General features: G+C 41.4%; 1 protein-coding gene across 5 annotated transcripts in view; it reads left to right on the plus strand.

The window, feature by feature from the left end:
* The window catches only part of FBXW11 (F-box and WD repeat domain containing 11), a 77,705-nt gene that overhangs the window by 36,124 nt on the left and 25,747 nt on the right, over positions 1–15,834 (plus strand). For all 5 annotated transcript variants that reach the window (XM_030503610.2, XM_030503611.1, XM_030503608.1 and 2 more), the window contains 4 exons: positions 3,248–3,310; positions 4,399–4,624; positions 14,734–14,920; positions 15,585–15,675. In XM_030503610.2, the coding sequence (XP_030359470.1) occupies positions 3,248–3,310; positions 4,399–4,624; positions 14,734–14,920; positions 15,585–15,675 (567 nt within the window). The remainder of the gene's footprint in view (positions 1–3,247; positions 3,311–4,398; positions 4,625–14,733; positions 14,921–15,584; positions 15,676–15,834) is intronic.

Consider the following 15,834-nt stretch of genomic DNA (forward strand, 5'->3'; position numbering starts at 1 on the left):
GCTGGAGGCCTTCCTGAGCAAGAACTAGTGACACCAGCTGTTAGGAATTCTGAAATTCTTCTTTTGCCAAGTGCTGTGGATGTACAGGACAGATTAGAGATGTCTCATTGCTTCTTCCAGACAACAGGATGGGATCCACTCGGTCAGTTTTTAGTCTTCAATTAGTAGGCTTGAGTGCTTCAGAGGCACACAAGAGGAAGATTTTTCCCAAGGAGAACAATCAGCCATTGGAATAATCTCCCCAAGGGAAATGGTGGATTCCGCAACACTGGATGCTTTCAAGATTGGGCTGGATAAGGATGCTGGGGCATCTAGTCTAGGTCATGCTTTGCCTAGAAAGGTTGGACTAGATGATCCTTGAGGTCCCTTCCAACCTGGGATTCTATGATTCTACAACACATTATAGTCTGGGTTAGGCTGTATGTGATCTGGGAATGATCCTCAAAATTAAGTGTTGAAGACGGAAGTAGAGCAAATTTATTAGGAAGAGCAGATATAATAGGGAAATTAAGCTATATATTTGGGATCAGAAGGGGAAAGAATGAAGGATTAAACCCCTCAAGCTCTAAAATACACTAGGAAAATCTGGAGTGAGTTTAGGATGGGGAAAGAGCGAAAGCACAATCAACACTGTAGAAGTAGATACAGCTAACTACTTCTTGCTTCAATACATAAATGCAGTGTTAAATTTCCAGCCTAAAACCCAATCCGTGTAGACTGCCCTCACGTCATTTGTGAGGGCCCAGATGTTGAAGAAATGGAAATATCCCCAGCAGCAATGCTGCCTCTGCCAGGTCATCCATTTGTGGATCCAAGACGCTATTGTCTTAGCCAAGACTCTGCTCTGATGCTCTGAAGGAAGAGGGACCAGTGGGTTGGTGCAGGAGAAATGCAGTCCTCCTGTATCAGTGGACATGCCAAGGATGTAGCATCTTCCTAAAGCCTGCTACCCAGTTTTCTTTACCTAGGCAGCAGCAGAGGCACAGTAGAATTGAGTAGGTGCACACCAAAGCCAAAAACCTCCTCTGCAATCTGTCTAGTGTGGAAGTCTGGTTTTGGTGCAGTCTGCGTTCTTGCACACTTGGTGTTACAGTGCTGCTCTGCTATAGTTTTGTTATATGTTCCTAGAATGAAAAGACATGATGTTTAGGAGACAGTTCTTAGCCTGCATCCAGGAAAAGCTAGCAGTCATCTCTGAGCTGTTTCCTGATGAAGGAGCAGAAGAAAGCAATGGCAGAGTCTTGCCATGACCTACCAAAGGAAAGGTTGACTGGGGCTAAATTGATCTAATGTGGGATTTCTGCTGAATAAGCTGGCCCAAGCCATCCATGTTTGATATTCTCAGGGAGAGTTCCCGTTCCTTGTTCTTAGCTTACAAGATCAATGCACATACTTAGTCTTCAACTGCAAAAGGGGTGAGATGTTCCTTACTCATTTAAGGACATACTAATTGAAAACATTTTTAACAACCTATAATCGCTGTAATGAATATTTCTACACATTCAGATTTAAAATAAAACAAAATTAAAACCCCCTGCCTAATTCCCTGGAGTCACATTAGCTTTCCAGAATAGCTTAAGTGGTGGTGTTGGCTAGTTGGGTACCAGAAAGCCTGCATCTGATTCGTGCTCCCTCTTGTGGCACCATGCGGTGGGAGAGCACCCTTCACACATCACCCGCACATCAGTGATAGTGCTGGTTGTGACCGGTGTGTAGTTGTGAATAACTGGAATGGCCGTCAGGAGACTGTAATTCCAAAAATGTGGAAAGAGTGGTTTACTTTTCCAGTGTTACTTTCTGTGTCCGGAAAGACTGCAGAGTAACACAAAACCTTTACTGCTTTTGTCCATTGTTGGATTCCCCACTAGCCATCTTCTGAGCTTCTATTTGTCATGTGCATCATAACTAGATAGACTCAAGATTTTTTTCCATCACCCACTGTACATAATATTTATAATGTAATTTTTTGTGCATGTTCTTTCACAACTGCAAGGCAGAAAAGATCTAAGGTAGACTTCAGCCAGAGCAGTGCAGCCAGGTGGTGGAAGAAGCCTTGCCTAGAGGGGTAATACTGTTAACTCTTAAAGTTTTCTGGTTTTGGTGTCGTATATCCCTTATGCAGGAAAGAGGAGATGAAAGAGTGAATGTTTTTGAAATGAAATTGCCTTTTCAGTGGGGGTGGATGTAGTTGTTAAGGGGTTAATCCCTAATCTCTGAAGGCAAGAGTAAAGGAATTGTGTGACTTATTCCATCATGTGTCTTACTTGAGTGTGTTGTTCCTCTTTCTGCTGAGACAGCTGATAGAGAGGAAGGTGGCTGAAATAAGTACAGACAATGGTTTAAGGCACTCAGTTTTTCGTGCCAGTTAGCTGGTGTCTCCTGGGCACGAAGGATGGGGAGGACAGGGTTGGTGGGGAGCCAAATGAGCAGTAATTGCTTAGGTGTGGGGTACCACTGAGTGGGTAGAAATAGATGGTACTTGTGGTATGGACAGCAAGAAGGAGCAGATAATTAAGAAACAAAAAGGGAAGAAATGAGTGAAAGATTTTGAAAACCTGAGGTAAGCTTGAAAAGAAACACTTGCAGCTGAATGTCTATAGAAATTCTTACATCTCTCCTTGAACAAAAGGGAAGGAAACAGTAGGGAGGAGCGGTTACAATATGGGGAGAGCACTGTAATTAAGTCAGGGTGAAGAAAGATGGTGACTGCCAAGGGTTATAGGACACAGGCTGTGGCACTGAATCACAGAGACGTTCTGCAGAGAACAGTCCCTCCTCCCTGTGGTAAGCTTAGAGCTGAGGAAAAAGTCATATTCTGTTGCATGTAAGTAGTGAATAGTGATTTTATTTTCTTTCAACTAGATGTATGCAATTTAACTTTGGCAGAAAGTGCTGGTTGATTACTTTGACAGGTTTAATTACTTTGGCTTGAGTAGGATGAAAGTGAATTTATTTCCCAGTGAGAAAAGCGTTGAAAGGCTGCATGAAAACCTGTCAAAGGAAATTGAAGCGGGGTTGGGGAGTTATCTTTACAGTAAATGGAATTGATAAACATGTCAGTTAAAAGGGGAATTTATTTATAATATCCAGGTTCTGTGGCCAGAAATCTTTGATAATTCCGTTCACTGGGAAAATGAATTTTATCTGTTCAATTGATTTGCCTTTTCATAATGCTTGTAGAGCAAGGAATTGCCATAGAATAAAAAAGTGAAGTCATAATTCCTCTTTTTTCCCTTTTTTTGCCTAGAACACATCAGTAATGGAGGATCAGAATGAAGATGAGTCTCCAAAGAAAAATACCCTGTGGCAGGTAGGACTCACATTTGTGTAGAGAGTTGGCATGATTTTATATGTTTTTGCTTTTGAGAAACTTCCAAATCTTGCGTCTGTATAATCATCCTTGTACGTAGTTGACTGTATCATCCTAAAATTAGCTCAGCCTTCAAGTGAAGGATGATGCTGATGAATAATACTTGAGAAATTGCTAGATCTTCTCAGATTTTGGAGTTTATGCTGACTTTGAAAGGACAGTTCTGTGTCAAAGGATACTTGAAAATACAGTTCAACCTTTCTGAGCATGACTGTCATTTAAAAGGAAAAAATCAACACCTTCACATGGCAAAGAGTTGTAACCAATTTGCTTTGAAGAAATTTGGGAGTATTTCAGTGCTGACAGTTGTTCTCAGCAGCCCTCTTGGTCTCCTGAAGGGCTCAGAAGAGCCTGTCATCAATCTTTGGTTCTGTTTACTAATTAGCAGTAAGTCCTGGGGTGGTGTTCTTGTAGCTTCCTTTTTGTAGCAGAAACTCCCAGGATTTTAATGATGTTGATGTCCCAAATATTGTCATGAGCTGTCTTTCAAAAACAAGGCAAGCTCTTGACATCATGTAATTCTTAGTTTTCATTTATGGACAAGCAGTTCAACACTGGCATGAGGGTCTTGAATTTTTATGTTAATTAAAGTATTAATACCCAGCTTTCTCTGAATGTGTATTATATTAACTGCTGGAACCCAAGTAAATCATTTGTGGAGGCAGACTGCAGTATGCACCAGAGAGAAACTGCAATATGCGGCAGAAACCACTGTTTTCATCTGGAGAAGTTTCTTCTGAAATGAATTAAGTTCCTTGCTGTTCACATGGTAGGAGGTGTAAGGGAATTCAAGTCTTTCAGTGTTAACAAGTAACTTACACTTATGAGCAAAGTCCTTTCATTGATCTTTATAAAAGGTGAAATTCATATGGGATAACCCATAGCTTGAAGACTATGTTTCAAAACATAGGTTTCATTATTTCTTCTCACATATTCTTCCTTGAGAGAGTTCTTACAAAGCTGTGCTATTGCTTTCTAATACTGATGTTAATATTATGTTAATACTGATACTCCTTTTCTAAAACCAGATAAGTAATGGAACTTCATCTGTGATTGTCTCAAGAAAAAGACCATCAGAAGGAAACTACGAAAAAGAAAAAGACTTGTGTATTAAATATTTTGACCAGTGGTCTGAATCAGATCAAGTTGAATTTGTGGAACACCTTATTTCACGAATGTGTCACTATCAGCATGGACATATTAACTCTTACTTGAAGCCCATGTTACAACGGGACTTCATCACTGCGTTACCAGGTAAACTAGTATTTATTTTACAAGAGGTGCATTTACAAATATTTCTTGTTCTGTTTAATACTTTGGCTGTATGCAGACTTTTTGGAACATCCTCCAGATTTAGGCTGTCTTGAATAAAGTGGTGCTTCCTAGTCAAAAGAAGGGCAGGAGGGTAGCTGAACTCATTCACTTCTGTGATTAATTGAATTGGCCACTGGATGCCAGTGTTGTTCCATGTAAAAGCAGTTTGAGTAGCATATCCTGAAGAATAGTTTGTGTTTAAATTGGAACTGAGTTGTCATGAAAGTTTTATCTCTGCAAGCTCTGGTCTAAATTCCTTTTTCATATGAACCCCATAGGTGTAGAAAATACCTATATTTCTATAGGTATTTCCTGTAGAGGCGTGTTCATTTATGAAGTCCTTTATGACATTTTAGTTTAGTTCTAAATTTCCCAAGTCTTAAATAAAAAGCTGCCTGCCTAGGTGAGTGAGTCTAGTTTGTCTGGTCTTGTTACTGACTCCAGAGCAAAAGCAATTGTGGATTTTCATTGTATAGTCCAACCATGATTCCTTCCAGTTGCTCAGGACCGCTTCTGCCACCCATCAGTGTAAACCTGGATCAGTAGTTTGAATATGAAATCTGTTCTTACAACTGCTGTATGCATTTCTTCCAAAAAAAAAAAAAGGAACATTAATAACTATCTATACAATTGTTAGCTTCAATCTCCTGGTCAGTTGTATATGTTTTCTCATTAATTTCTGGAAGGAATTGCATCCCAGGATTTTTGCTGCTGGAGAAGATGATTCATTTGATTCTTTGAAAGGTAAATATGTAGATATTGTTTCCAGAGAGGGAAATAAGCATGAAATAAGTGGTCACAATGTTCTGCTTGCCACTGGCAGTATAACAGCACAGATTCACACCTACAATGAGTGAGTGGTCTGTGGATGTTATCCCCAAAACGCCAAGACACAACAGTGAATGCGGAGAGCAGATGAGGAGGTGATGCAAAGGAATTGGAAAACTGGGATTTTTTTGAGCACAGACAGCACGAAAGTAAAGTTCCTTTAAAGATTGGTCATATTACAAGCTCAGAAGCTTTTGTAAGCATTGGTATGCTCAGGTGGTCTTGCATGATGGATCCCCTGGTGTCTAGGACAGATGCTGCTTGGATATTATGGGTTCCTGTTCTCTGTAACACTGCTGTATTTTCACAAAACCTGGAGGAATCCAACTTTTTGAGGTGATGGGGGGAATTCTGGCTCATCTGTCAAACATGGCTGAAATGAACTTCTGAGTAGTTGGAGAGGAAGGAAGAATATATGGTAGGACACAGGAAGGTGGTATGGAATACACACGCATAAGTGTGCTCCTCGTTTAAAGTGGAGAGCTGTTTCCTTTAGGCAGGGTGGATGTTTCTTCCAACTTGTTTTAAAAATATTAAATGTTGATTTCTCCACAAAATATCTGGGATTCACTAAAAAATAAAGAGGACAGTCATGGTGGTCATAGAATCCCAGCCTGGTTTGGGTTGCAAGGGACCTTAAAGCTCATCCAGTTCCAGTCCCCTGCCATGGGCAGGGACACCTTCCACTAGAGCAGGTTGCTCCAAGCCCGTGTGTCCAACCTGGCCTTGAACACTGCCAGGGATGCGGCAGCCGCAGAGCTCAGTCTCCAGAGCAGAGCTGCTCCAGCCCTCGCAGCAGCTCCGTGGCCTCCTCTGGCCTCGCTCCAGCAGCTCCACGTCCCTCTTGTGCTGTTGCCCCAGAGCTGGATCAGGACTGCAGGGGGGGTCTCCCCAGAGCGCAGCAGAGGGGCAGAATCCCCCCCCTCGACCTGCTGCTCCCGCTCTGGGGGTGCAGCCCAGCACACGGGGGGGTTCTGGGCTCAAGCGCACACTGAGGCCAGGTCATGGGGAGCTTAAAAGATAGTTTCACTTGTCTTAAAGAAATAAATTTTATTTTATTTTTAATGGAAATAGTTTTTAATGTCCCTACTGATTTTACACCTGTCAGAATACAGGAAAAATGAGAGAAGTTTGTGGTATCTGGCTTCGTTTTGCTTCAGGGGAATAAGTGATAGTTTTGGTGTGCTTTTTAGTAAGTGGTGGCAGAATGTTTAGTCTACAGGGTCTGTTCTTACAAGTTGGGCTGTAGTTGGGCTCTTTTCTGCTAATCATCATTCTGGGGTATGCCTAATGCTGTATCAGCTATTGTAAGATGAGAGCAACTCAGAAGCCGATCTGTACTCGTTGTTTTTCCACAACTGCCAACTGTGTTTCCTCTAGCATGTCAAAAGACAGCGGAGTATAATGGACAGCATAATTGCAGGAATAACTTAAGTTACCTCTGTGCTTTTGATTCTTTTAATTATCTTTAAGATGTTAATCATAATATTCCTTTCATGGTCCCATCCAACTTGTACCTTTTCCTTAAACAAATTACAGCTTTGACCCTTGAGCGCTGCTGTTTCACCCTTGATTAGGAAAGAAAGCCCCTTCCATATGTATTTTGTGTGTTAAAGCTGTAAGAGAGCTGTACACTGAGTCAGGCATGTAAAGCCCTGCCAGGCTGCTTCTGAAATTTGTTTCTAAAACTATAAAAGTTGTGCAGTTGCATGATCCGAGTGACTGTTTCATATCTGATGCTAGTCAGCTTTAGAGAGCTGACATCCCACATTTGGGTTTCATTTTCATACAGAGTGATATTTACACATTGAGCTTTGAAATCCCTGTGGATTTTAATTGTTCTAATTTATTATTGAAATGGAACCAAACCTTCATCTGGTACCTATAACCAACAGCTGCTGTCGGTTTTCCTCGTTTTCTATAGAACTCCAGAAACTCTTGTAGAAGCATAAGATTTGGGCATAATTTTTTTGCTTTAAAGAGCACCCCAGTAAATACTGAATGCATTTTACTAAAGAAAATTGATAGGTTTTAGTACCTATTTCAGAAACTGTTTATAAAACTAAACACTTGGTGTCTCTTAATGTGAAATAGGTACATGCGGCTATTTCAGGCCTTAATGTGTCTTCAGCTTAGTCCTGCGTGTTGTCTGGAATAATGATAGCAAGTCTGTCTTAAGTATCTGTGCTTTGGACCTGTTCCTACTATGTTAATTAGGGTAAATATTTTACTCGATGTCTCTTTTTAATGTGAGCAGTTTAAATCTGTGCGCTTCTGCAAGCTATAAAAATCTTAAGAATAGACTTGGTGGCAAAGCAAAGCATTTCTGTGTTTGTGCTTGGTATGCAACTTTCAAGGCTCTGTGTATTCATAGGAGATGAGATTGCCACGTTTTAACATCAGAAAACACTTTAAGTTTCTGACTTGTTAAAAGTGCGGTTTTAACTGTGACCAGCATTACACAGAATTGTAAAAATTATGCATTTTAATAAAGGGTTTCTGCCTAGTAATTCACAGTTGATCCTTAAAACTCAATGGAATACTGGCTTCGTAAAGACCAGGCTTTAAGATTTAAGGGTATACAGTTCAGATAGAATCATAGGATTATCACAGAATGGTTTGTGTTGGAAGGGACCTCAAAGCTCCTCCAGTTCCAACCCCTGCCACGGGCAGGGACACCTTCCACTAGAGCAGGTTGCTCCAAGCCCCTGTGTCCAACCTGGCCTTGAACACTGCCAGGGATGGGGCAGCCACAGCTTCTCTGGGAAAAGTCTGTGCCAGCGCCTCAGCACCCTCACAGGGAAGAGCTTCTGCCTCAGAGCTCATCTCAACCTCCCCTCTGGCAGGTTAAAGCCATTCCCCTTGGCCTGTCCCTACAGGCCCCATGTCCAAAGCCCCTCTCCAGGTTTCCTGGAGCCCCTTTAGGCCCTGGAGCTGCTCTAAGGTGTCCCCTTCAGGAGCCTTCTCTTCTCCAGGCTGCCCCAGCCCAGCTCTCTCAGCCTGGCTCCAGAGCAGAGCTGCTCCAGCCCTCGCAGCAGCTCCATGGCCTCCTCTGGACTCCAGTTGATATGCATATGCTGTTGTGGAAATGTGTTTGCTGATTGCAGTTAGTTTTTATTGAGAACCTTGGTTTAGCTCAGTGAAATGTTAATGAATGCTCCATACTAGAATTACACCACAAGCAAGATTCTGAAAAAGCCATGTGTTAGTGAACAGAATAAAAACAAGCTGAGCACTTGTCACTTGGGTTTTCTGTCTCTCATGTTTGGGTTTGGTCTGACAGTTCCATAAAGCATCTTCCCGTAGATGGGCAGTCAAGTCTAAATCTGCTTGAGAACATTCCTAATATGTAGAAAACAAGTGTCACCTTATGAAGGAAGATTTTCCTTGTACTTTGAGATTATTTGGAGATTACTCTCCTTAGGAACTGTGTTCTGGCCCTGTCTCTAAATGGTTGGTATGTGTTACAGTAAAATGATTTTTTTTAAATTTGATTTTGAGAAGGGCCTGAGACTTAGCCTGATACTTCTGTGTTCTGCACATGCCACGGAAAGGCGCCAAAACCATTGTAGTTCCCAGTCCTGTTTGCATTCTGGAGCATAGTCTTTGTTGCGCTGTTCCCTGAACTCGAGGAGAAGCTTTGTTTTGGGATGCTGGGGCCAGCTGTCTGGTGGCACTGTTAGTTTTCTACCTCTCTTTGTCTGAGTAATGGCATTAATGACTTTTGGTGCCTCAGCAGTGGTTTGCCAGCTCCTCATCTCTGCTTCAGAGCATCTTGTTGACAGCCAGAAATGGCAAGATTGCTCTTTCCAGGAAAGACGTAGCTTTTGGTTGAATTGATGGTGGTATCTTGGTCATTCAGGTTCCGTTTCCAGATTTGAATCATGAGAGGTGGCTTTGGGTCCAGACTTGCACAGCCGTTTTTCAGAGGATTGTTACTGCTCTATCAAAAGCAGTTGTGTGAAAGACTGACCAATGGCAAAATGTTCTGTGTCGTGTCATGTTTCTTAATTGGTTCTGTGCAACTGTATTTAATCTGGATAACTATCTTTTTGGAAAGTAGTATTTCACAAGGAAAGGAAAACTAAAACCAGTTGAACATATGTTGATGAATACACATGTGGTATCATTCAGACATCACATTCATTTCTAAATAGAAAACCATAAAACCATGTACTTCGGCAACCCAATGTTTGCCTGGTGCCAGAAGGTGTTAGGATAGAAAGCCAGCCCTGGTGTGTGCTACCATCTTGATTGACTGTGATCCAAATACATTTATGGTCTCATAATTGTTATCTAAATCAAATTCTTTTGACACTGGTTAAGTGACATGTACATTCCTACTCACAAAAAGGATTTAAAATAGAACACGGGTTTCTAGTAATGGAATATGCTGTATATGAAACTCCTAAAGTGTTTGTGCTTGATTCAAAAACACTTCCCTCCTATCAAAAACTAAGTGATGCAGTAGTCCTAACCCTGAGAGGCAGATCAAGTTCTACTTGCAAGCTGCCCTCTTCATTGCCTTCTGAAAGATAACACAGGTATGTTAGCAGAGGGGCAAAAACCCAGACCTACCACTACCAAAACCCCACAGAACCATGCACTTGAGTCAAAGGATGCTCTGCAGTGTAGCCTTTTTACTAGGCTGGTTGTTGGTAACTTTACAGCTTCTCGGAGCACCCATCCTGAGGAGGGTAATAATTTAGTTTGTTGCCAGGAGATGGCAGCAACAGATAAACTTTTAAAATACTATTTTGTGCGTGAATATCATTTGAGTAACTTCTGTTTGTTGCTTTCTCCCTTGGGAATTGTTCATTGCACACCTGACATGTTCATGATCTTTACACTTCAAAACTCACTCAAAACCCTAAGAGAGGTGTCAGCAATAGATCCGAGTGCCAGCCTCGCTGCTTTGCCTCGGAACCTTTTTTAAGTACATGGTTGAAATAAGGGCAGAGGTAGGTTTGCTTAGTATTCTTTGACTAAAAGCATTTAAATTTCCCTCCTCTCAGAAGGTAAGTAAGTATTCATGTGATGATTGTTTTACTAAATGATGCCAATTGGACAAAATTATACTTCTCAACGGTGGAATGAGAAGAGAATCGGGTGGATATGTACCTGTTCAGCATGGACCCTGTTGCCTCATCTTTACTAGAGATAAATAGTGGCATTTTGTCCAAAATGTGGCCAGGGACAGCTGTTCCTTCAGCTGTACGGACAGTTTATATGTTGAGCTTTGCATCATTCATTTACGCATTCACCTGCAGTATTTCAGATGCACCAGTAAAGAGTTTTACTCCTTGAAAGTGCAGACACTGCAGGCTTTGTCTGTCATCCGTGTATCTTGTGCTCCTGGGTTTTTTTTGGTACCCAGACATAGCTGGAGTGTGTTTTTCTTCTAACAAAGGGGAGTTAAGGCTATCAGAAAAGATGAGTTTGATGTGTGCCTCTGCTCTTCAGCCACTCCACTGCTGATTAAAAATGCCTTTCAGATGGAAGGGACAGGGCAGCATCATTGGGTCTCTGAAAGCTGGTGTACTTGTCATTCTGCCTCATTGTGCAGAAATACTGTTGGCATCAGAGTGTTTTCCTCCCTTTTTAATAATTTCTGGGTCTGCTGCTTTACCTGTAACCTTCTTTGGTGTTTACTCCCAGTTTCTTCTAACTTCTTCCGAAGTTAGTCATTCACTTTTATAATTGATGTGTAGCCTTGAAACAGCCTGATGCTGGTTGAACTGAATTATCAATTCTGTCATTTCATAGCACCGTAGACTCTTTTATTACTTAATGATTTGACTAGATGTCCCCACGTGAGGCAAGTATTAAATACACCTTTACTCCTGAACTATGTTGGAAGGATTATGAATGCACTAACTTAGTTCTCTTGAGAGGGAAAGGAGGGTGAGCTAAGTTCAGATATTGTATAATGGCTACTGAAAGAAACATGGTGCAGTGAAACAGGAGCCTTAAACACCTCTTATACCGGAACCTCAGTGTAAGGCTCTACTCATACAGAGTTTGAATTATAGAATCATAGAATCATAAAATGGTTTGGGTTGGAAAGGACCTGAAGATCATCCACTTCCAACCGCCTGCCATGGGCAGGGTTGCCTCACACTAGACCATGTTGCCCAAGACTGTCCAACCTGGGCTTGAACACTGCCAGGGGTGGAATTATGGTGGTTAGTTGTCATATCCTCTGCACTGTTTGCTTTGGGAACTGCAATGCTTGATGTAAAACACTTTTTTTCTTGTCCTCTTCAAAATGTCATGTCCTCTGGGCTGGGAAAATATGTAGAGGACTGTGTTGTGTGATTCCAGTGTTACAGATGTAACAGACTGTATGATGTACTTGCTCTGCATGGGCTGATCTTACGTTGTCAAACACAACTATTTTGTACTGAAATTTAAAATAACAGATCTGTTCCTGGTAAAACATGGCCTGTGCCCTGTTCACACTTGTAACCTTCACAGAGTAATGCTTACTCAGCAGACCTGTTTTCCTTATTTTCTTCATCTAGCTGTGTCCTCCACTTTGCACAGTGAATTTATTTGTCTCCTTGATACCCAAGGATTCATGACTCTTGAAAATGACCTTGCAGTGATTATATTTTCTGGAAGAACCTTGAGAACTGTTTCTTACATCACAGTAAGATAAATATATCCTAAGTAAACAGTATTTAGAACCTGGAAGTTGTTATTTACTAGAAGGGCTGGGATGTAGCAGGCTGGAAGACTGCTTGTACGACGTATTTCAATGCCCTGGTATTTTCTTCAACTGCTGATGTAGGAAATATTGCAGCTTAAAGCTGCTCTGAGACACGGTATTGCTATATGAGAGACTTTGCTGCTTTGGAAGTGATTAGATTTGAGACCCACACATTATTTGGACCTTGTTATGTTTCAGTTACTTGAATCTGTTATGACTGGTATTGAAAGATTTGTTTAAACCTGATTTACATGGTAGAAGCTTCCACCATTCTTTAAACCTTTTCTAGTTCTCCAAATTAGAGAAGAAATGAACAAACACTCTTCGTATATTGGTTTTTCCTTTCTATTGCTGTTCATTTTTATGAAGGCCATGCCAAATTTAGTGTGTAGTAGAGGACTATATGAGCACACTTTGTTAATTCTTAAAATAAGAGTAGTTTCTTTGATTTTTCATGGCTATTTGAAGCCTAAATTAGGCTGTCATGAGATAAAGGGGAAAATTAAAAAGGTCGTCATCTCCTAGTTTGAAAGATGTTTTTCATGCTTGGCCAACTGGCATACGTGATTCATGAAGATGGAGTTATTCTAGATCTCTGATCTAGTGGAGTTTTGGGGAAAGCAAAACTGCAGGTCCTTTGAAATGAGTGACAGACTTTCCAGTGATTGTTTTTGTGGGACCAGTGACACTGGAGTTGGAATGTGAGCAAGAAGAGTTTGATGCTATTTTAAACAGTGCAAGTAGATTGTCTGAGTGGTTTCTATGTAGGTCCCTCTACTCAACTGCAATCGCATTTTTGAATCTAACACCCTCAGCAAGAGACAAGGTCTAGGCAAAGACCATAGACAAATGCATGCAGCATTCCACCTGGTTTTTGTTTTGATAGATCTGTGGTGCCAGCTTACAGTATTCATCATCTTTATTGATGTGCTTATTCTTTTTGCCAGGCTTCAGCCTAAGTATCCAAAGCTTTTGGATAAGTATTAACTGATAGCTATGAAGTAATATATTGCAGCACATTGCCTTACATAGATGGGGATCAATGGGCAGGACCCCAATTCTGGTATATTTGAACTTCTGCTGACATGTTGAGTGCATTTAATATGTAAATCTAACCCTACCACAATGGATCACAGGGGTTAATATGCTGCTTCTGGCAGTGAGGATCTTCATTATGAAAGCCAGTGCTTCCCCAGTGCACTAATAACTATTGCTTGTTGACCAACATAGCTTGTGCTGCAGGTGAAATTAGAGCATGAAATTAGAGCCCGGGTAGATAGAATCATGGAATAGAATCCTAGAATGGTTTGGGTTGGAAGGGATCTTAAAGATCATTTAGTTCCAACTTTCCTGCCATGGGTAGGGACACCTAGGTGTTTCTGGGATATCTGAGTGCTGCCAAAGGGCTTTTGTTTGGAATAATGTTGTTTTACTTGGGCGTTCTTGGGTGGTACATTGCTGAACTCATTCTTTGACCCAGTAAAGCTAGTGTCCTCACATAACAGTACACACACACCCCCGTCCCTCCATTGCCATAGAAGGCAGTGTGCCCCAAGGGCGGGAGAGCAGCAGATGCAGTAAAGATGCAAAGGTATTATCTGTTCATGTGGCTGTTGAAAATATGTTGGGAAATCTTTGTGAAGCTAAACTAAATGTACTTTGCACTGGAATTTGTGGTGCAGAAGCTTCCCTATGAGGGTGGTGAGGCGCTGGCACAGGGTGCCCAGAGAAGCTGTGGCTGCCCCATCCCTGGCAGTGTTCAAGGCCAGGCTGGACACAGGGGCTTGGAGCAACCTGCTCTAGTGGAAAGTGTCCCTGCTCGGGGCAGGGGTTGGAACTGGATGAGCTTTAAGGTCCCTTCCAACACAAACCATTCTATGATGATTCTGTGATTCTATCTGAACAAAATTCAGGAGTTGACTTGGCACCTGCAGATTATAGAAGGAGCTTATATAGAAAAGATGTTCTTGCATTTGATGTGAGATGGTTTTTGCAGGTTCTTTGCTCGCACTTCTACTGACTATGCCTGTGTGTGTTCCTGTGCAGTCCTGTCTTCTGAGTCGAATTATTATGTAAAGAAATAGTAAAAGAATTGGTATTTTATTTTTTTATTACTGCTGCTTAGTAAAGCATCTGCTTGATGATCATCATCTTTATGGATCATGTAGCGCAATGTGTTATGTGCTCAAAAGTCCAGGATTCTGTGCCCAGAAGAAGCAAAATGCTTTCTGCTGCTTGCACACTGCTGAATGTTGGGTTCTGCTCATTCTTGCTCTGTGGAAGTGGGACAGTCCAGGAGGCACAGTGTACTGGGAAAGGAGTCAAGTGTCACAGATTTTGGTGTACCTGTGTGGATCAATTTGTAACTGGTGCTTCTGGGTATGATAATTTAATTACCATGTTGCTCCAGTGCCTTAAAGCTGTGTTGGATTCTCTGAATGTATTACAAAGCTTGTTCAGTAGTTTACTGTGAAGTGATTGACGTTTGATTGCCTTTATTTCTTTGTAGAGCAAGGCTTAGATCACATAGCAGAAAACATCCTTTCCTATCTTGATGCCAGATCACTCTGTGCAGCAGAGCTGGTATGTAAGGAATGGCAGAGAGTCATCTCTGAGGGAATGCTATGGAAAAAATTGATCGAAAGAATGGTACGCACAGATCCGCTATGGAAGGGACTGTCAGAACGAAGGGGTTGGTAAGTACTGTGACAGTAACTAAATTCACCTTTTACAGTATTCTCCTTTACAAATCTCCCTAATCATAAGCTCTGCCAAAAAGTAAGTTTATAGTAAATTGGTATCACCAAGATGCTTAAGTCTGCTGTGGAGCTATCAGCTCCGGGTTCTACTTTGGCTATGTCCCCTCTCCTTTTCTCGAATTATTTCCAATTCAACTTTATTTTTCCTTAAAATGTAAAACAGCATATTGGGCTGCAGAAGCCTCTCTCAAAGAGAAACCATTTATGTTTGTGGCAAAGGAGTTTTTCTGTCCTTTAAGAGTATCTGAAGGGATGAGGTGTTTGCTTTAGAAACCTGTTTCTCTGTGCTCTCTAGTGGTGTGCCTAGGAAAATGCAAGGCATATTGTAAAGAGCAAGAGATTATACCCTGCGAGCTAAAAGCCTTATGAAACAGTGAACCCTAATTTGGAAAACCATAAGGAAAACACCTGTTCCCTTTTTAGTCTTGGACATTTTAAATAAAGCTGTCAAATTGTAACAAGGGTTGTAACAGCAATACGAAAACTTCTTACAAGTACTCTGTGAATATGTCACCAGGTCTTGTTCTGTGCAGGCTTTGAATTCCTTTAAAGTTTGGGTTCTTTGTGCTACATTGAAAAATATGTTTCTGGTTCTTTCTAGGGATCAGTACCTGTTTAAAAACAGACCAACAGACGGCCCCCCAAATTCGTTTTACAGGTCCTTATACCCAAAGATAATACAGGATATAGAGGTATGTTTTCTGATATACAGTATCTGCAGGAGAAAAAATGTTGCGTATTGTTAGTGTTTCAAAGGTGGTGCATGTTGGAGCAATGAAGCCTATCATACCTATTCATATCGCTACTACTTTGTGAACTCTGGCTCTTCAGACTATGTAAAAAGGAGCCTC

The sequence above is a fragment of the Strigops habroptila genome, chromosome 12, assembly GCF_004027225.2.
Source record: "Strigops habroptila isolate Jane chromosome 12, bStrHab1.2.pri, whole genome shotgun sequence".
Lineage (NCBI taxonomy): Eukaryota > Metazoa > Chordata > Aves > Psittaciformes > Psittacidae > Strigops > Strigops habroptila.